We start from the raw sequence: 23,098 nt of genomic DNA, 5'->3' as shown, positions 1-23,098 counted from the left end.
ACTGTAATGGTAAAAATCAGATATTTCATATGAGTAATTGAAATCGCAGGACAAAAACTTAACCAAACATTGGCAGGCTAAAGACACATATAGTTGTTTGGCGCTTTGTTTTGTGAAATCAATTGCCGCGAATTTGAATGATTTGGGATTCAATTGGCTTGAAACTTCACCGAGTTTGTGACTAGGAAAGGGATGGACGCCATTGATGTATGCATAGGGAAAAATCGCATAGTCATTGGATAAATATCAGTGATATCAACATCACTGAATCAATGGCATTTTGATACTTATTTTATCCCACACAGCTGCGTAGCGTATGGTTTTTAGAATTGATTGTCTGTACCTTCTCTGTTTTATACATGCCCGTAAAAACACGGTATAATATAAATTAAAAATACATTTCTTGGGGTGTGGGGTCAAGGTGATAGTTCGTTAGCACAATGTTAGGGGATCGCCACACCGAAAAGTTTGAAGAGAAGAAACAACGATTGAGAACCACTGCAAGGGGCCAATCAATATATGGCCAGATTGGTATGAATACGACAGAGAGGTATTCGAGGACATAATGGTTCGCCCTACTTACTAGTTCTACGCAAATCAGAGTCAAAGGATACAGAGATAAATGCACGAACACGAACATCATTGACGGGTCGGATTGCTAGGGATCATTTCGACTTATCAATGCGTGGAAATATTCAGGAAAGGACAGTGAAATCCTCCAGTACAAATATCATTTCCCAAAACGGGGATAGTTGGTTATAACATTAAAATAAAATGTTTAGTCTGATTCAGTTAATTTTCAATCATTATCTTTATTTCCCCGTGAACGCGGGCACTCGATTTTCATCTTGTTCACCATTTTGTGCCAAGACTGATTTCGATGATGTACCAGTGTTGGAATCAAGTCACTACCTTCGAGTCATGAGTTATCTCGAGTCATTGCACATTTTGACTCGCGATTTCCGAAGGTGACTCGAGTCAAGTCAAGTCACTCGTTTTTTGGAAGTGACTCGAGTCGAGTCGAGTCGATTTAAGTCGAGAGAGTATGAGTGATGATGTAAAGTAATTACATTTTGCTAACTGGGTGAAATACAGATTAATTGGCCATTTATCTTGAATCAAAGAAATAATATAAAGTTAAATATACATGCAAAAAGGCGCTGTAATGCTCAAGCACACGTAAAACTGCTAATAAAATACGTGAGTAACTGTATAGCTATATGCTCCAGTCTGTCATTGTCAGCCAAAATAGAGGATCAAATACGAAGCCTCGAGAAGTTGAAGCAAATTGATATGGTACAATACACTACTCATCTACACACCCGTGAGGGTGAGAATATCAACGCATAAACTATATACATTCGATTTAAATCTTACAAGAGAGTTGGTAAATGTGATCACTGCACAATGTAAGTAATGAACTGTATAAGAAGAAAAAAAGAATATTTGCTATTAGGTTAATCCACTACTAACACGGCAACGAAAGCTGTGGTCGTTTCGTTTGCGATCAATTCATTTGTGATGTAACAATGGGAAGGATAAGGGAAACGTACAATCGGTGAATGACAGGCCGCTGTCGTAGTGAAACCGGCTTATCGCGAACAATCCAAACATACATAGGATAGCGTGATTTTATCGACACCGTTTACTTGATGACTTGAAATTGACTCGTAAATTTTGCCTTGAGTCACGAGTCAATCCACATTTCTGAAGCGCCAAGTCAAGTCAAGTCAAGTCTGACTCGAGTCATCCCAACACTGTGATATACTAATCAGGATGTCCGGATCTTCACAAAGTCACGGGCTGTCTACAATATGTATGTATTTGTAAATGCTATAGCAGTCGTTCTTATGACAGTGTTATTAACGACGCCTATTGTTGTATCTTTCCTATTTAGTATATGGCCCTTTCGGTAGTCGGACACATACTAAAGTCTCTACAGCAGTTTTCCTGTCGTGGATCATCCAACTTTATACTGAGGTTTTCTACATTTACATTGTCGGGCATGGTATACGAGGAAATAAGGATTCGCACTATGGCGCATAGCTCAGTGTTTCTCAACCTTTTTTGAGTGCGGATACCCTTTGGACAGTCACGGACCCCACCGTTTTAGTTCAAATTTAGTTCAATTAACATGCAACCGTCTTTGTGTTGTGTTAATATCAACTTTGGGTAATTGATAAACAGCAATAAGATGACCTTACTTGAATATAAAATCATAATATTTTTTTTTAAATTGGAAAGACTTTTATTATTTCAATGCGAATTCTGTGGCTGCATTCCTCGAGATACGCGGCTGAGTCTTGAAAATACGCGTCGTCGATTTGATATGAACGAGTGCCGAAATGCAATTTCGCAAAGATATGTGGTGACGAATGTAATAATAACGCGGAACGCTTCCAACGACACCTTCGGGTATGATCGCAAAATCCATGGCACGTAAATTAAGAATTAGCGTTTTACTAAAAATATCACATTCAACCTTGTCATTTCAATCTATCAGATAATCTTGAAGTTATTCTGGAATAGCGGTTATGTAGCCTATCCTATCACAGGAGAACATGGATTTGTACAAACAGTATCTTTCAAAACCCCAACAAAACATCTGTAAACAGCAATGTTTGTGTCAGTTGTCTGTTGGCAATTTGACAATTAAAATGACTTTGCATAGTAAAATATTTCATCTCAGACAGCCGTTCTGTTTATGTAAGTATACTAGATTTTTACCAGTTATGACGCGAAACTGCCTCGTGATTTCTCTAATTTAAACAGAGAATAGGTTATCAACAATATTGCAGATTGGTAGGTTTCGCGGACCCCCTGTAACTGCTTCATGGACCGACCCCCGGTTGAGAACCACTGGTCAAGCATGATTATTGGGAGTATAGAAATTAGAGTCAAAGAATTCAAAGTACATGCATGAACATAACTAAAATGAGCATGGCGTTTCATTCATATGCCGTAGTGGTGAGGATCACTTAAACAGACCATCGAATGCAAATATTCATAAATGGTCAGGGAAAATGACAGGTCAGGTCATGAATAACTGGTCAAAATGTTTTGACTGATGCAGGTAATTGTCAATTTGTTATCTTTATTTCCCCGCTTCGTCGAGCACACGCTGCTTTTAATTGAGAAATTCTTTCCTTAGTCCATCCATATTTGGAAATTTCCAAGTTCATGCCGCCGCTGCTGTCGATAACATCAATTAGGATGTCTGGAGATTTAGAGAGCTTCGGGTTGTCCACAACAGTTAAACTTTTGAGCTGTATCAGATTGAACGTTAAAGAATTTGATGGCTATGTGTGTGCCAAAACTGTATGAATGCAAACCTTGATAACATTCGCAACTTCACTCAACATATATCCGCTCAAATCGCAACCAGCCAATCCTAAGCTTGTTGGTCCGATTAGTTTGAGTGTTTCGGCTGCAAGAAATATTTGGGAAGACTCCAGGATACCAACATTATAGCTCAGGTTGAGCTTTTCAACCTAGATGGCAAAGATAATATTATAAATACGTGATGCTATATATATTGTAAACTTTCAGGAATCACGAACGCTCTATGATAAGTTGGCTATATGTATGGTTGCATTTATGTAAAACAAATGGTTGTTTAAAAGACTTTGTTTAAACTATATTTTGAACAGAGTTTTAAACATAGGCATTTAAAAAAAATGAATAAGTTTATTTAATCGGTATAATTATGCCATAATTGTGTAAATACCTTTCAAAAACGTGCTGAATGAGCCTACGGACGATATCCACCCGATATAGCCAGCCTATACGATACTTACTTGGATAAGTCGGCGAGATTTTCGTCGATCTTTGCGCAAAATATACCGTCGGTATATGTAATGAGTTTAAATCAGGGTGTGTAGAAAAAAAGCATGTTTTTTCGAAGTTAAATAAATATGTCATGATTGTGTGAATACTTTCAACAAAACATGTAGTATGAGCCCAAGGACGATTTGTAGCCGATATAGTCCAGGTTCTATATAATGGAATCGTTCTTAGAACCCTCGAAATCGTCGTCGGTTCAAACGTTATATCACGCAGTTATAGATCATTGGTGTGGAAGGGATGTTCTCATGATGATGACCGCCGACTGAAAAAATGGTGCATAGCGATGTAATTAAAGATATTTTTTGTTCGTTTATGACAGAGGTCGGAAGCCTTTTTCGTCAAGAGGGCCATATTTACCCGACATTTTCAAGCGTCCATGTCAATCCAGAATGACGTCACAACTGGGGATTTTATAAACAATGGTTATGTTTTAAACTTAATTGTTTTAAATTGATATTTGTTTTAAATGCAACCCTAGGTATATAAAAGATTTTCGGGTAATTTACTATACGCACCTAGCAATGAAGCAAAATCCCATTACCTGGGCTACATACAACTTCACCGAATCGCCTTTCGCGCAGGTGGAACTGGGGTGTGTTTATTGGGATCGAGTCCAGACGGCTGTTATAACAACCTTGGTTTTGAATAGTAAGTACAGTTATTAGATCCTTCATTAGTCGAGTGGTCGCCGAGAACGATTCGGCGGGTAACATTTCAAACAATCAAAGTCCAAACCCAAAAAGACCGACCCGATTCGACCATTACCCGGTCGTCTTTAGTACTATCCGTAAAATGAGGATAGCCTATGACCATGAAAATGTCTGAATAGGGGCGCTGGAGGGAAAAGGCTTAGAACCGATGGCGTAAACATATGTACACACGACGGATCATGCTTGCATGATGTTACTATTATTATTTTATTCTTTATTCACAGTAGAACTGGTAAATACACACATAATCCGGGAAACAACCTGCCCCAAAGCAAAATGGCTAGATTGAAGTAAATTTGTAACATTTCAGTAATACGGTCAAATTGTTATTTCTATGCAATACATGGAGAAGTCAGATTACAGCATTGCAGTGGATGAAGAATTGGCAAGTGTTACAGAGCAGAGGTAGAGATGATTGAAAATGAAGAATCGAAATTACAGAAATTATGTGATTCACAAGTGTAATTTTAGTCCAGTGGTGAATTCAAGGCCTTCCGAAGAATATGCACAATGCCCAATAACGTGATCTTTTGTATTATGTCGAATCGAACGTTACCCGGAATCTGTTGGATATGGAATCTGTTGGATATGTCTCATGAGTTTTTTTGCTTACGGCCCCTGTAGCGCCAAAGACTATCGGTACAATGTTTATTTTGCATCGCCACATTTTCTCGCATTCCATTGTGAGGTCTGCGTATTTCCACTGTTTTTCTGATTGTTTTTGCAATATATTGTGATCAGCTGGGACAGACAGTTCAATGAACAAGCATTCTCTTGTCTTTTTTAGTTTGATTATCATATCCGGGTGGTTGCTCCTGATTTCGCGGTCAGTTATAACTAGTACATCCCACATAATTGTTACTTGGTCGTTTTCTGTCACTGGTGCTGGGTTGTAGTCATAGTGGGCAAATTTCATTTTTATACCTTCCGAAAACTCATGAACAATTTTCATTTGGTTATTCAGGTCCACATCGGATTTCGCATACAGTTTCAGATCATCCATGAACAAAAGGTTGACCTTCATTGTTTGCTGCTTTTTTCATCACGTATCCTGTTTCATTTTTTCTCAGCAACTCACTGAGTGGAGCTAAACTGAGGCAGAACAGAAGTGGTGAGAATGAGTCGCCTTGAAAGATACCATTCCGTATCTGAATTGTACAGGTTTCAGTTTCACCTTGATCATGTTTGATCAATAGTTTTGTATGCCAATTTTCCATTGAATCTTCAATAAATCTGATAATGATCGGATTCATTTTGTACATACGCATTGTTTTCAGTATCCATGTGCGAGGGACTGAATCGAAAGCTTTTTTTATAGTCTATCCATGCCATGTTGAGGTTATTATTATTATTATGAATTGTGAAAATGGGGCATTATCACCTTATCGGTCTGGTGCGCCACGTCAAAATTTCGTATTACATGTCGCAAGTTATTTACCTAACAAAATTTGCTTAAATCAACACAGGACGTGCGTGACGTAAACCAGATGCAAAAATCTGATACGACGATCGACGACAGATTCCCAGCCCATTCTTGGCCGTGGCCCATTTCCGGTTTAAAAATGTGCTGTGGCCCACCTGATATCTTAGAATCATAGTCCTGTTTAATGCGTGGTCATGGACAGCGCCGATATGCCTATTTATCTAATATATGCACATTTTTCTCTAACTTATGATATTTAAATCTCGATCTACCGGAATATGAAATCGCGCATAGCGCGAAAAAAAATGTCGGGTGTGGGTGCGGCAGTTACGGCCCTCTTAGATCATAAGCTAAAACTCCTAAGTAGATTATTTTCGTCCGCTGCTCCATTCGCGTCGCGAAACACAACGATCAGATCCCCGCACTGTGAGATTTGAACTTTAAGTTAGTGATACTATTGCGGAGAATATTATAATCATTCTGGGCCAGCATCGAGCAATTCATTGGTTAATGGGGTACTATAGAGAAGTGAAGAAAGATTTTTCAATAAGCTATCCATGATGTACTTTGTAGGTCTTGTACCAAATCAACTGAAGTTGCGATATCAGAATATTCAATCCAATGATACAATGAATTCCTGTGAATTCCAGTGAATTCCATTATGTACAATGATTTTCAGGCCGGACATTTTAAACCGATTTCAAAGATTAATGCGCTCCGATAAATCCTCAATCCATTAAGATTCGTTGCGGTGGTGCAGTATATACCTCCGCCAGAAGTTGCTAATAAGTTGCAATTATGGCTATTTTTAGCTTACAATAATACGGCCTGCCGAAGTACAGTAAATCTGTACATCAATTGCACTTCATTGCGAGTTCATTGCATGCCCCTTTCAACGGCATACGACATATGACCATGCCGGAATACTTGGTTACTTCGGCATTATCTTCCAGTTATTATGGGCTTGAAATTATTTTAGTTGCTGTTAGCCGTGGGTTGTCATAACCAGTAGAAAAAGTCACCGTTTTTCCCTAACGTTTTCAAATACATGCTGACTTCATACGTGCCACTACGTCTAATCAGAGTCGAATGAAAAGCTTTATGTAGCCTACTTATAATTAGATAATACGAATATATTTTACCGAATAACATAAGAAATATAACTAAACTTACATTAATTCTGAAATTTTCTAAATAGCTCTATGGCCCACCTCAAAATACTCTGTGGCCCACCCTTTGAGAACCCCTGGTTAGCTTATATCGGGAATCAGTCGGGCAGTAATTTACTTTTATTCATCAAGATACGTTCATTGTTAAAGTAGGCTTATAGGCCTACTTTATTAATAGGAATGTCCCCACCCCATGACACACTTACCTGTTCTTCACCCAATCCGTGTTGAAATTCGAGCAGATGACCATACTTCATTTTGCAATCCACAAAAAGAACTGTGTCAATTTTCGATTTGGCGACTATTCTACCGATAATCTCATATGCCTCTTTCGGATTCCGTCTGTTATAACTTAGATCCAGAATTTTCACCTGGATTCACGTCATATTAATAGGCGAATCGTGTTTTCGGAATTTTATGCACAGAAGGACTCACCTTCGCCTCCTTCATGCTATCTTCCATGGTTGAGAGGAGCTGTTTAGTTAGATTGCAATTTCCAATGCGCAATTCCTTCATGTGTGTTGAAGAAGCGAGAGCACTCAAACTCTTAATTATCCCAAAAGATATTTTGTTGCTGTTGTAAACCAGAGTTTTCACCTAAAATAGAGTATGCGATGGATTGGTGATAATTAGGGCTAATTTTTCTTGTACCAAAGTCGCGAGAAAGTTGTACTTAATTTTTAAAAAGTTGCAGTATAAAGTTGGATTTTATGCTCAATTTTTTAAAATTGTTTTAATATCAAATGCTCGAAAGGTTCCGTTGTATACCCACATAATTCAAGCATAAAGACCTTAATGATGTGGGCACGGCTATATGAAACGGCTCACTGCATTTGGGCTACGTCACACTGTCCATTTTGCCAAAAGAAATTTTACGGCCATTTTTGACCAGCTTTCCGAACACTAAATTCGATAAAACGGGTATCAATGGAAAGCTGCTGCTGTACTGATTACGAAAATATGCATTTTATTCTGCTCGTGGACCTGGAACCCCCAAAATCAGCCACGAATTTCGGATTGTGATGGAGCTATGCATTGTGACGCTTTGACAAAATGGTAAGTATGACGTAAACCAAATGAAGTGAGTCGCGTAATCTCGCTGTGTCCGCACCATTTAGGACACTATGGTTTAACATTTGTATTGTATGTTCTTGATCCATTTCTTTCTTTGCTATTCAATCGATAATGCGTGCATATTTATGGTCTTCAGACTTGAAAGCTACATACCAGCATTTCGCTGTCAGTTCCTGCAGAGCTGTCAAATTTGGTTCTTTCCCATTTCACGGGCGGCCTTGCGAGACCGCCGAAAGATTTTGCCGGTATGAGGCAAGAAAGTAACGCAATGCAGAAATAAGTTCCAAATAAGTTTCAACCCAAGGCATTGCTGCGAAACTCAGTGTTGCCGACTTTAACAAAATCAATAGCCTAAAACAGTAATGCCCTAGTGAAAATAATTATGGTTGGTTTGGTCATAGTTCATATGGAAATCTAATATTAACACTGCTGGTCTAGAAAAATATAAAATAATATTGCACTATAAAATGGGATGATTGTTGTAGGCTACGTTTTGTGCGCTGCATCTTATTCCAAGTTTGAATTGCCCTATCCTGTCAGGATGTTTCGCTGTGAATTCTCCCCACATTCATAAATTCATCAAATTGTGGTTGTTAGTGACGTAGCGATAAGCGCATGATAGCAACTGATCAAATATTGCAATCGAAATCGACTATGATGAAATTTCAGTTGTTACATCACAGAACGACAGAGTGTTCACTGTTCAGTCAAGTTATCCAGTATTTCTGCAATATATCCAATAAATCGTTATCTAATGTGTTACCTGTTAACTGGCGAGACCTTTGGAGAAAAAAGTATCTAACATTGCATGATAAACCAAATGGGTATTCTGCAAACGTATAAGGTCCCAACAAAAACTGATTTACAAAACGACCCGTTTTTAGACTCTGTTTTCGTGATTGTCTTCTTCGTATAAGCATACCGTCACATCTATCGCATTGATACGTGAACACTGAACATTTCAATATTAATGGCAGGCGACGGTTTTCACAGGGTTGTGACCAATTCGCAAGGCTCCGAGTCACAAGTCAATCTCACTTCTATAATTTTGACTCGAGTCAAGTCGAGTCATCTTCAATTCACCACCGAATCACGTCCGAGTCCAAGTCAGCGAGCAGATGGCCAAGTCCGAGTCACGGTATCATGACCGAAGTTAGAGACCAAATCAATGTGTAGACTGCTCAGTTTCTAGTTCAAGTCTTGTTAAACCCGCATTTTATAACTCTGCTTGGTGATATCGAATGATTCGCATTTATGTTACACTAATTTTCATCACTTTTAGCATTTTCAAGTACCAGTACCAATAGACGAAATGGCAATAGTGCGGTTACTTTACTATCCTTCGAAATTACAATGAAATGTCGGTTTTGGCCGTCTGAGTATCGAGTCATATGACTCGAGCCCAAGTCGAATCAATATACAAATTGACTCGAGTCGAGTCTAGTCATTTCCTTATTTTAAGAAAATGACTCGAGTTAAGTCGAGTAATCAGAAAATCGTGACTTGAGTCGAGTCATGACTCGAGTCATTACACCCCTGGGTTTTCAGGTGGCACGCTAGCATCTTCCCTTTTTCACATAAAATAGGATTAGTTGGGAAGCTTGAGGATGAGCGTTCAAAGGCCATAAATTCTGCCATTGGCAAACACCTGTGGGGTAATCCTGCTTGTGCTAAAAATTATCTTTCACTTTCATCTGTGTACCTTGGATTCGACCTTTATTGTACCATCTTAAAATAACACATTGAACGCTCTTTTATTTGAGATCTCATTTTATGCTGTTGACGTCATATTTTGTGGTACGATTGTTGATATGCAATGTTCTTTCCAATTCTCTTGTATAGTTCATGACGATTACCCCTGACGGCAGTCAGGCGAGAATATTCGGGTTCATTTCAATATATATATAGTATTCAATTGGATATTGAAGTTCCTGTTCCGTACCTCCGAGAAGCTCCTCAAACTTAGATTCCAACTTTTACACTTTGTTCATCTGAATTTGTTTACACAACATTAAGTTGACGTTCTGCCGGGATCGGTTAAAATGAATGAACTTTGTTGCAGAGATTCCTTGTATGAGAGCGGAATCGCGGGCATCCAGATTTCAGGATAAAAATGAATTTAGAAAATCGAAACCAACCAGGAATGACTTTCGATGCGAAGAAAAAATCTTACTAATATAAGTTGTGGTGCTAAGGTGTTGTTTTAGTAGGCCAATATTATTCGTCTGAATAAAATATGACTTGGATCAAATTAGTTGTCATACCGGCAGTGGTACGCTTGTACGAGAACACACACCTGCTGCACACGAGTATTGGCAACTATTATTATTCCAGGCACTATTGTTTCAGTGATTTGTTTATATGTTATACGTGATCAAGTCAGTGTCAGTACCCATGTTATATGGAATTACGTCGTGATATATTTGTATGCTGTGTCTTACTTGGCTGATTTATCCGACACGAAAACCAGAAAATTCCAAGGTAACGTATTAATGGCGTAACAGCAAAATTACTTGCAAAGATAAGTCCAGTCCCAACACGCTCACTTTTGTACAAGAAAAGTAACAATTGAAGTCAATCTGACTTAGTTGAGCATAATTAATGTCGCCGCGGGTGCAATTAGTTTTGTCCATGGGTCAAATGAGAAGCAGAAACTATTGTGGTGAGTCGAGCCCAAAGTTCAAACTATGTTCAGCGGTGAATCGACATTGAAAGCGGTGATGAATGACATGCTTTGTGCGCTATGCAAAGCGGATGTCTTCATATTATAGCCAATGAGAAAGTAACGGATTATCTATATAAAAAAAAATAACAATTAAAATCACAGACAGTGTATAGCATATCAAAACAATAAGGCTGAAGTTGGAGTTGGTATCATGATTTTTCTCCAATTGACCTATCCAAGTTTATTCGCAGAAAAATCGTTTCTCCATAGCTTACATTAGTTTTGTGTGTTATCATGTATGGATTTTTCGTCTTCTACTCCATCGTTACAGATTTCGCATAGTTCAAACCTTGTTTATTGGTATTAAGCATTACGAATTACACAATCTCTGACTTAAATTATTACGGCATTTTCGGTTTTGTATGTGCAAACTGTGGTTTTAGTCCAAGCATTAAGTTTCAAAAGTCAGTTTTATTTTCTAAATCCAAAATACTTTTGGCGAGCCTGTCAGAGTCGGGTCCTGGTCCATGGTTTTTGTCGTAAGCTTCTACTTTACCCAAATTGAAATTATTGAATGTCAAACGACTCCATTTTTTATAGAAGCTTGGAAATTGCTGCAATTACATACACATCTTTTTGCCAACGATATACCCGATTTCATATGTAGCCCACCTAGAGCAGTGCGCATGTAGGAGCCTTATTTGTATCAATGCGTTTATTGTTTTTGCTTTGAAATGCCGGTAGAATAGCACCTTCTATATCCAGTAAAATATTGGAGTAACATGTTATGCCATTAGACGGCATGATCATACCTTACAATCAGTCTGTATTTCTTCTTGGAGGCATTTCATTTCTTTGGTTTGCAAACAACATTCACTTAAATCCAAACACTCCGTGTTCCACATACGCAGCAGCATGCCCAGTGATTTCGTATCATCAATGCCTAGGTTACGATTTGCGCTCACATCAACTCGATCAATTGTTACTTTCTATAAAATACCGAAATAGGATTTATTGTGGTCTGGACTCTGTTTAAATGTATCTATTACTGTGCAGTACACACCTCTACACCATGATCATACTTTCCAAACTTAGAACACAATTCCGGCAACAGCGATCCCGGCCTCAGACAGTCTCGCAGAGTCAATACTCGCGTTTTTCCCATTGTTATCAATGCATCTGTAATGTCGTCCGCATATTTTTCATCAAGCGGCAGGTACGACAAATTCAAAACAGCGGATATAGGATCATTCAAAAAGACACGAACTCTTCGCTGGATTTGAGATTTCACTCTAACATCTGAAAATATAAACTTTAATTACAGGTGCGTCAACGTATGTGTGGTCGGGAATCAGTATCACGCTGTGAGATTCTTACGGCTTCGACTGCAAAATCGAACTACAGATTTTAGGATAGTCATGTGAGATTTAGTTTGCGCAGCATGGAAATATTTGAGTCCGAAACCTACCACAGAGCTGAAATATAGTGAAGCTCGAGGCATTCGTGATAGATTTATCGTTGCGTCGTGCGGTGAATACAATCTACAATTGAACTTTTGCTTACGCGTATGTCCACTATATCGTAAACGAAAAACGTATAAATCCTGATTTTCACTATAGCTTAGTGGAGATCAGAGTGGTTCCCAAATTGTATGTCTCGGCACGCTAGTGTACCGTCACAGATTTCCCTGGTGTGCCTCAAATCTTTTTGCAGTCAAAATTATATTGTTATTTGCAATCTTCATGGCTATAGAAACGAGAGAGAAATTTTGAAATTGACGACGACGAGTCGGTCAACAATGCATGCTCGTTCCTTTCATATATGTTCATGTTCATGTTCATATAAACACGCAGATCCATCGCAATAACCAGTTATAAAAATTATTTTTAAATCAACTTCTCTCCTGTTGTAAGTGTGCCGTGAGCGTTTTATAATCTTCCGATGCGCCACAAATTGAAAAAGTTTGGTAACCAAAGGTTTCGGCTGCATATCAAGATATCAGCACTTTTTGCTAGGCCTATCTAAAATTCAGCTTTCACATCATGTCCAATTATTTAAGAAAAGTAAGAAAATAAAGTGACCTATACCTCTAGTGGGCTTCATTTTGCCACGTTAACATTTACAAACTCTCGTACACAGAGAACTCGTGATTTGGAGTGACTGTAAAGATACTGGAATAAATACCATAAAATCGATTTTACCTGCAAAGGGCTCTTTGAACGAATCCTGCTTCGCCTCCAAGCCAGACACTGTAACACGAAAAATGGCCTAGTGATTGCGAGCCTCAAAGCTCAATATTGTCCCCTATGGGGAGATTTCCCCTCGTGTCTTGATAGTCACTTGTTGAAGTTTAGTCGCTTTGTTGCTCGTGATATCATTGCATCAGTGCTTGAAGTTAGGCTTGATTTAGGGATATAATGTACCAACGGGCATTATTTGTGGGGATGGTGTAAACCACTGAAAGGCTCAGGTTTGTGTGAACGCAAATATTTTTGAAAGGTTCTGCGTCAACACGAACATGAACCTCGTGACGTCACGTGACGTCAAATTGCAAATTCCAACCCTACATTTCAGTGAAGTGATAGCCTATAATATAGGGTTACCATACGTCAATTTTTGAGTCAACTCGCGAAATTTTACAGCAAAAATAACGGAATCGGCGGTTTTCGGTCTTGATCAACCAACTTTTTTGATTCGGTAAACGTGACCTCCTTTTCTGATTTCAAAATATGGTAACCCTACTATATTAATGTTCATTGTTCGCGATACCTAGCGACGACTCGGGCCACATGTCACAATGCTGAAGTACATATTAAAAGTTTTAAACGTCGCCAAATGTATCAACTGGGGCAATCAAATGTCATCATAATCCCGTAAAATCTATATTTTCTGTCGCTTGCTTTGCCAACAATTTCGACGAGGACTTGCAACATAATATAAGCGTAGGCCTACACCTTAACGGTCTAGGCCAGACCGAACAATGTATTCGGCGTCTGAGTATTGCTACGTTGATATTGAGCACAGTCTAAAACGATTTTCTATATTTGCTACCGATATTATCCCATTAACAAGTTACACAGCAGTAGCCCACACCCCAATCACACGGATTTGGTTTTTACGATATAATAAACATAGGAAATCAAGATTGATCCCGTTCACGTGCTAGATTTTCTACATCAGTCAACTACATCAATTTTATTAATTGATTGAATAAGCATCATTCGCTGACTATATACCTATATGTAGTGTATTTCGCTCTTGATATTGTGTGATTACAGGTCAAGCTGACAGCGGAGAGTCACTAAATATTCGAGCAAGCTTTTGTAACAAAGCAAGTAAAATTTTCGCGATTGTCAAAGTGCATGCTCGATAAGTGTTGATTTTTTATGCTGCCAGCGCCATGCATATAGTGGTCCGCAGTTGATATACAATATATTTTGACCAAAGATGTTATAATGAAGTGAAAATTGTAATATATGACAAAGGTGCGCAGTGCGGAACCTACCAAGGTTAGTTTGTGAACGTGAACCTCTAAATTTCTGAGGCTTTGGAGCAGGAGAAAGGAGCTGGAGCCCCGGAGCCGTGTATTCTCAACGGAGCTGGAGCTCTAAGTAAAATTCTGATGGAGCCGGAGCCGAAGCCGGTTGTTTGAAAATTAGCTGCAGATCTGATGTATTTTATAAGATGTTATGCTAAAATGTTTGGCTGAATTCACAAAACTTTATGGTAATATTTAGGGATGGAGCGAACCTCTGAAAGGTTCTGATTAGTGTGAATGCGAACCGTTTTGAAAGGTTCTGTCTCAACGTGCACGTGAAAAATATACAATTGAATTAGGTCAGCAATTTTGCAAATTTAGAGGTTTCGCAGGCCCCCTCAACATGCCTCACGGACCACCGGTTGAAAACCACTGATCTATCCGGTTGAATATGAGTTCCAACTGTTGAGCCGAAGACGATATTGGGGTTCCTACCAATCCATGTTGTGTACGTCAACCATAGGTAATGCAACTCGTACAAAGGTTCTTACTCAGCTCATTAATGCGTGGTTTTCGAAAGTAATTGGACAATATGTCATCTCATAATTATAGAACTTATGAAATGAAACTTTTTTTCAAGTGGTATTTGTCAAAAACATGTTTTAAACCAAGTATTTACACCACTTTTTGCTTTAAATGCAACCCTAATAGTGCCCCGGTATCTAATGAGTCGAGCGGTGCGGACGTATTTTCGGCGCTGAGGAATATAACTAGCTTTTGGACCCGTTTACTACGGGAAAGGACGATATATTACTGGATATACTCGATATATACCGGATATACTTGATATTGGATATACTGGATAGCTGGATATACGACGTAGCAATTCAGGAACTATCCGATTAACAATGGCGACGGCCATGAAGACGCAGAAAGTTGACGATACCGATGCACAAAGAAATGTTACACAGGTATCTTATGCAACAGTAATGAAAAGAGCAGAGGATACAACAGTGCAGAGATAAACCAATCAGGAAACACCGATGCTGAACCATACCAGGCCAAATGCCTTATATTAAAGGGAAATGAAGACGTTCAGGTCGTTACAATAATTACAACGCAACAGCATCACAAGTAAATACTACAAATACATTGCAGGCTTATATGAGCTGAGGTAAGGAATATGGATTATGAATTTGATCACAGAAATCAATGGAAAGAACTTGAGAGATGTGACAAAACCCCAATGAAGCAAAATTCCGCAATATAACTTTCGAACTCCCAAGACGTCCAACGACACACCTCATTGTTAAATGAATAGGCTACCACACGAATCTAAAGATGAAGATAAAGCCGAACAATTGAGTGAATATGATTTCGGGACGGTTATTAACCAGACCAGAGTCTTCAGAAGAAACACGAACTGGTACAATTATTTCACTAACATCTGGGTGGAAGAATTCAGAAAAGAAAACATATGCCCTACCATTTAAAAGTTGATGGGTATAGATGCCTTATCAGAATGACTGAAGACGCTTACCAAAAGCGATGTTACAACTGCAATCTAACGGGACATATTATAAAGCATAGGTCTCAAACTCAAATGTGCTCGCGGGTCAGTGTTCCAGTTTTGACGACGCCGTGGGCCGCAGCAATTATAGGGGTATTCTATGTCTTTCTAAGTAGGCCTTATTTGGCGGGAACGAATTGTCCTATTGAAAATGAGCCGATCCAGCAGTCTGACAGTAAACACACATCGTCAAAATGTGATTTACTCTTGTATCAATTTAGGCCTGGCACGAAAAGAATCCTCACAGTTATACCTATTTGGATATAATTGATATATATTAATCATAATATGTAGACACCTTGTGGGTGGACAAATGTATGCTGCAATCATTAAAGCTATTGGGTCATAATTTTGCAGCTACTACGAATATTTTGAATTTAACAGATTGACAATGGAGACTGATCTGATCTCAAAACATTTTTAGGTTGAGCATTGTAATTCCAATTCAGGATTCGGGTATACTTTTGATAAGTAGGCTATTAATCTCGTGGCCAAATATCTTCAAAAATAGGAGCAGAAAAAAATATAAATATAACATAAAGATATTAATGAATGTGTCCTAGTGATTGAAATGTCGGAAGGCCGAACGGCCCATTGTTGTTACATCGTTGAAGCGTACCATTGCGGTACTCGATACCTTTAAGTGGCCTTAATAACATGGTTTAGCGATGGTTTAGCGACCAAAAATGTATAACTAACAGATTGCCAATGGTTGCCATAACTACTTGCTTAGTTAGCGAAATACCACGCTGCGACCTTCTGATCTATTACTGTTCCCCTGATACGCGATTAGTTTGTTGCATCCATGGTTCTAACAATCACGGCATACCGAGTCACTCCGAGTCCACTCCAGTCATTTTCATTTTTCCATCGAGTTAGTCCAAGTCTGATTAATTCTAAAAAAGGTCGCGTCCAAGTCCAACTCACAAATTTCAGTCACGAATCGTCGAAGGGTCAGGTTTTGTCAACATGAATTGGAAATGTGACGAAATAGTGAATCCTCCACTGCATGGTAGCGTTTGCATTTGATGTGATAGTGAAGTTTGATGAATAGTTTCAGGCTTTCGGAGCAATTTAAAAAGGTATTTTCACTTTATAACCTGAAAAGATATATGGGACACTTATATATTGTCAAATGATTAAAAATCTAAAATGTCGTCGCGGGCCGCACAAAATGCTCTGGCGGGCCGCGCGTTTGAGACCTCTGTTATAAAGGAATGCACGAATGAAAAAATTGGAATGCAAGATGTGCAAACGACTGGGTAATCGTGCAGATGAATGCAGGTCCAAACTTCGACGAGACAAACCCGGGCATATGGTCGAGTCTGAAATTGCTGAAATAGCCAACAAGGAAACAGTAGATACGGTTGACCCGAAAACAACCCGGAATGACGACATGAACAGGAATGAAACAAGGCAGACGAGTCAGGCAATTATCAAAACATACTCCTCAACCGACGCTGCATTCGAAAATGCAGACACAACACATGAAGAAACCGAGCCAGTGCAAGCCGTGTTGGAAAACTAAAATACTGACAAACAAAGAGAAATACAGACGGCCCAAAGGCCAGCCATCAAAAAGCCGTCGGATACGAAATCTCAGAAAACTCACAAACAGACAGACAGCTGTGAGCCGGTGAAATATGGACCCAGCGATAGAGTGACTACCAGAGGAAATGCAAGCAGCCAAGCGAAAAAGCCGAATAATAAGAAGAAGAACAAACGTAACAATTCCCCTAACAGAATCGATGACGAATCTATTGAAACCAACGTCGAATAACATGAATGAATTATCAAATTGAATACAAGATCTGTAACAATATATACAGACCTGCAAATGGCGATCGACGCTACACCCGACCAAATCATGCGCAACGTATACGATGGACCACAAGCTACGACAATAATGAAAGCTATCCGATTGTGCGAGATAATTTGTATTTATCGACCCACAAAACCCAACCATTTCACCCACAACCTATCCCAAGCATTCTAACCTCCCATCCCATCCCATAATCCCCACCCTTCCCCAACCCATATCATTCCCCCGCCAATACCCACCCAAATTATCCACCAACCATCATAAACGATAAAATTACGACTACAAAGACTTAATATGAACAATACACGCATTAGTCCTGTAGAATTTGGTCTAAAAATGGCTTAACCTAGAAAAATTCTTATAAAGACGTATTATATACTGTTGGAAATATAATTTTACCAGCTTTTCAATGATAGGTTTTGTCACTTTTTCACCTTGGGGAGAAAAAGTTATGACCTAAAACGTGCCATGGGGTAAAAATTAAAATTAGGGAAAAATTATTATAAAAATATGAACAAACTGCTAGAAAGTAATGAATTTTCAACAGAAAAGCAGGATATCGATGCAAAATGAATATATGAAAATATAATAGAATTATATATCTGTTTCAGGGAGTAAGAGTGAGCAAGACAGGGAATGGGGTTGGGGCGCAAGTAGAGCTGTTGTTGTCCGTTATAACTTCATTACGTTATTGTTTACTTACTATGGTCTGTTTCATTTAGCTTGCTTGTTTTTTAGATAGTGCTAAGTCAAAAAAGAAACAGCAGTTTGTGTTAAGTGTAGAAAAGGCTATCGTACTGTAGATTCACAGTGTCATTCGGGAGCTCATTTCTGCGAGAGTGATAGTACCACACAGGGTTGCATTTAAAACAAAAATCAACTAAAAACAAACACGTTTAAAACAAGGCCCTAATTTAAAACATGTTTTTCATTGTTTTCAAGTCATGACGTCACGAATATTCAATTGTGACGTCATAATGGATTGAAATCGACCATTGAAAATATCTGTACTACAACTGTTGAACCGACTATATTAAGGGTTCCAACCATGCCATAACGATATACGTCGGCTAAATTGTGTGGTAATTATCCGTGTGATCATACAACATGTTTTTGGAAAGTAGGTATTTACACAATTCTGGCATAATTTTATAACTTGAAAACAATACAATTTTGTTTTTTAATAAGGCTTTCGTTTAAAATATGTTTTAAAAAAGTGTTTCAAAACACCGTTGGCTTTAAATGCAACCCTACTTTGGACACTATAATTGATCATGCTTTGAAACTGAGTTGTGAAACGCTGATCACAACTTTTCAGAAAAATTAAGAAAATGGCCATAAGACGTACATCCACACATCATGCCGTAATTTATTGAGAAACCATGCGAGATCAAAGAAACGTTTGTGGAGGCTTTATCGAAAATTCGTATTTCTTCACTGGCAAATAATTTTTTTCTGAGAAATGTTATTTGACCTGTGGGGTTCAGATTGCCACGATAGAATAATTAGACACGAGCAAACTAGGCAGCTATGGAAAATTAAATAGGCTTATATTTATTTCGAAGTTCCCGGTCGACATAAGGGCAATCCTTTTCGGCTAAGGTTTACTCGCAGGCGATCTATTGGCACACTTTTCAGAGTACCATATTGGCAAATACTTCATATGTTTTCGAGCATCGCGGCGTGGTAATGGTCGACGCCGAAATGCCTATTTTTATTTTCTGCTTTTTTCGTGGGGGAAGGGTACTCATAATCAAAAATTTTGCAACATGAAATCGCGCCCAGCGCGAAAAAAATGAAAAGAGTTGCATAAATTGTCGATAAGTGATGTATAAATAATTTATGTTCATTCACCGACATAATTTCGGGACCCTCAATTAGACGATTTGGGGCGCGGCAGTTACGGTCCTGGTAAGAGGTCAGAGTCCGGTCGTTGTTTTCTGGTTGATATTTTACTATTGGAAATATTTTGCGCTTCAATCGCATATATATATATATATTAATTGCATGTGGTATATCCGGGGTCAAATCAAGGTTGTTATAACAGCCATTGGGGAAGGGTTCATACCATGTGCTTCGAACCAGATGTACGCAATCCGAATTCCCATCTGTGATTGGCAATACGGGAAATTAATTGCATTGGGTTTTGTTTTAGTGCTTTGTGTGACTGGTAAATCAACTGGGAATGTCATGGAGATATCTGCCCACATTGAATTTGGTACTGCACCCAGTTAATAATTTTACCACGAATGTATTCCAAACAAAGCTCCGCTCCGCGACGATGTTGGCTGCATATGATTTCATAAATTTAGAAGCCTTAGCAGCCCCTAAAGCGCGGTAACTGAACATATTTTCGAATATTCTACCAATGGGTATTGTGTCATTATAAACATTTTGCGTTACCCGAGAAGATACATGTTGCGATTTCGTATGTAGCCGCCTCCGACTAACTGTCGAAAGTATGCGACCACCCTCCCCCGACCAAATATACTTAGATATTTCTGCCACTTGAAGTAGTTTTCACGTGTCTTGAAAAAATTACTACTTATACTGTTAATCGAGTAGAAAATATAGGGAGTTACTTGTGCTACTTGAGTAGCAACGCCAATCACATCTACAAACTATAGTTCGGTGGTTCTCAACCGGGGGTCCGTGAAGCATTTTCAGGGGGTCCACGAAGCGAAGCGAATTGACAAAATAGTTGATAACCTGATTTATATTTTTCAAATTAGGAAAATCCCGAGACAGTTTTGCTTCATTGCAGTAGAACTCACATCAACAGGATGGCAGTCTGAGATTGAATATTCTGCTGTGGGGACTCATTTTAGTTGCTAAATTTCCAATAGCCCACTGACACAAATATATGGCTGTATAGAGGTGTTTTGCTGGGCATTGTATAAAAAATAAATGGTTTGATACGTAAAGTCAATCACGGAGACTTCGAAATGTTAGCAAAAATTCGTTTTCTCCTGTGATGGCCTACATAACCATTTCCCTAATAACTTCAAGATGAGCTGCTAGATATGAATTAGCAGGCTTGACGTTATATGTTCAATAAAAAAAATTGTTTGTCCATTTTGGTGTCATCATTGTTGCGATCATACCCAAACATGTCGTCGGAAGCGTTATGCCTTATTATTACATTCACCACCACCTTTCTTTGTTTAAATGGATTTTCAGCACTTGTTGATATGAAATCGAAGGCGCAGATTTTAAAGACACGGCCACGTATTTCAAAAAATGCAGTTGAATAATTAGTTTTGAAATAATAAAAGTCAACCCAATTTCTACATAAATATAATGCTGTTATTTTCAAGAAAAGTAATTTTGTTGCTGTTTATCACTAGCTTACAGTTATCAGTTGCACAAGACAGATGACGATTGTACGATATTTGAGCTAAATTTGAACTAAAACTTCGGGGGTCCAAAAGGGGTCTGCGAATACAAAAAGGTTGAGAACCACTGCTCAAGTTCATAGTAAAATTATTACGGCAAATCAGAAACCACCAAAAATGTGAAGCTTTTTGTATATAGAACTGGCGTTTAATATTGCAAAACACAAACAAAAAGCCTCGATACCATTTAAAAACATTTCTGCCTCTGTTCAAGTATGGTATTTGGTATTTGTTGACCAGTGTAAATGTACGGGTCGAAAATAGCATCTGATTGGACGATGATAGAGAATCACTTTATTCAAGTTCACCGAAAAACTCACTCATTATGTATTCGGCTACAACAACCCAGGTATCATGATAGATGATTTCAATAACAATATTTTATCTGTTGCTATTGTATGTTAACCGTGATGTCACTAACAAAAGCTGAAATTTGATTAACTTACGAAAATGAGAAAAAATAATACGGAAAAAATCTGACGTGACGGAGAAATTATTAGCACAGAATCGGATTCAGCAACCATAAATTACCCTAAATCAATCATTAAAATTTTTGACGCTAATTTTTTTCGAAATTCGTAAACCAGCTTTATCTCCGTCTCGGTCAACTTTTGCCCCCTTAACTTATGATAAATACATTTTAATAAAGTTATATTTCAATTTTTTGCTGTTCGATTGTTAGTTTGCTTTACTGAGAGTGATATTCTAATTTATGGTGTTGTATTCTGTTACGAAGGTATCGTGTTTTAGCTTATAATTGTATTTTAATGTCAGGCAAAATTGTGCTTTACCCCCTGGCACGTTTATGGTCATAACTTTTTTTCCCCAAGATAAAATAAAATAACAAAACGCATCATTGAAAAGCTGATAAAATTATCTTTCCAGCGGTATATAATAGCCTACGTCTTTATAAGAATTTTTTCTAGGTTGACCGAAAATTCTGCAGGACTACATGTGGACACCAATTAGCGGCGGCTTCTACTACCACTTCAACTACAAATTCGTCTTCGACAACGACTGCGATGAGATGACCCGATAATGGGGACGATTCAAACGGAAAGAATACAAAAACGGTGTCTAATGTACCCCACCTTCCCCCACCAAGTCAGTCATCGGCTTCGGTTGCCTCCAAATTCGTTCTACGTGTGCCATTACCGTATTCCCATATGTATTGTATGTGCTTTTAATAAGAAAAAGGCTTGCTGAATAAATGTATTTTGTACCTGATTTTCGTTTCCCAGTTCTCGACATGTCAACTGCAGTCTCATCTTCTTTGGATTTTTCATAACGTGGGCTGTGCAAAAAAGTGCCTGGCGGCTTTCGACCACTGGTATAATTCCCAGGAGGATCCACTAACATAGCCATCCTATATCTGTTTAAAATTACTGGATAAAAAAAGAATCGAAATGTCCACGTAATATTCGATAACGTTCGGGCCGCAATTAATTGCTTTTCATTGTGAAGTACGCGTATAGTCACCCATACATATGCCCTCATTATAGCTCTGGTGCGGTAGCGACCCAAATTCAAAGACTTCGCGACCCATACTGTAAGAACCACTGCCTGGCGGAACCGATTCCTTTGCCAGCTTCGAATGAGCGGTTGGTTGAATTCTTTGTTTAAAACGATTATTATTATAAAACTAAAAACGTTTGGCACGCCAGTTTGTCATATTTTGACATTGACATATCTTTCGCACGTTTCATACACGATGTTGCCGACCCATGTACTATAGTTCACTACACAATAAAAATGAAGTCATTGACAAATATGATACATCTTCGTTGAATTTGTATTCCCTTTCTTCCCTAGCACCTAGCGCTGCCATGCTTTAAAATAACATAGCTGTGTTGACATTACATCGTTGATGTTGACATTATCTTGATGTTCTTTTGTTTCCTGTTTTCTTTTGCCCTATTATTTAATTGAAAGTCGATATATATATA

The 23,098-nt window shown here is 38.4% G+C and overlaps 1 protein-coding gene across 1 annotated transcript; it reads right to left on the bottom strand.

The window, feature by feature from the left end:
- Position 1: 1 nt before the first annotated feature.
- On the bottom strand, positions 2-22,664 carry LOC145449006 (uncharacterized). Its single transcript, XM_080327467.1, has 8 exons — positions 22,376-22,664; positions 13,089-13,136; positions 11,951-12,186; positions 11,700-11,876; positions 7,584-7,745; positions 7,355-7,519; positions 3,333-3,491; positions 2-3,266 (listed from the first exon to the last, which is right to left on the bottom strand). Exons 1-8 carry the CDS (start codon positions 22,647-22,649, stop codon positions 3,081-3,083), a joined length of 1,407 nt encoding a protein of 468 aa, XP_080183593.1. The 5' UTR covers positions 22,650-22,664; the 3' UTR covers positions 2-3,080.
- Positions 22,665-23,098: the final 434 nt, after the last annotated feature.

The sequence above is a fragment of the Botryllus schlosseri genome, chromosome 10 (genome assembly GCF_051294905.1).
Source record: "Botryllus schlosseri isolate E-star chromosome 10, Bs_hap1, whole genome shotgun sequence".
In the NCBI taxonomy this organism is placed as follows: Eukaryota; Metazoa; Chordata; class Ascidiacea; order Stolidobranchia; family Styelidae; genus Botryllus; species Botryllus schlosseri.
Note: the sequence above shows the minus strand (reverse complement) of the source record. Positions and strands in the feature narration are given on the sequence as shown.

What these genes read in the sequence shown, in the direction of transcription:
- LOC145449006 (XM_080327467.1), bottom strand. Translation starts at nt 22,649, where the DNA reads ATGAGGGCATATGTATGGGTGACTATACGCGTACTTCACAATGAAAAG. An exon ending in AACTGGGAAACGAAAATCAG is followed by an intron (nt 13,137 to 22,375) that starts GTACAAAATACA and finishes TTCGTGTTACAG; the next exon opens with TGTCTGGCTTGGAGGCGAAG. An exon ending in ACGGATTGGGTGAAGAACAG is followed by an intron (nt 3,492 to 7,354) that starts GTAAGTGTGTCA and finishes TTTGCCATCTAG; the next exon opens with GTTGAAAAGCTCAACCTGAG.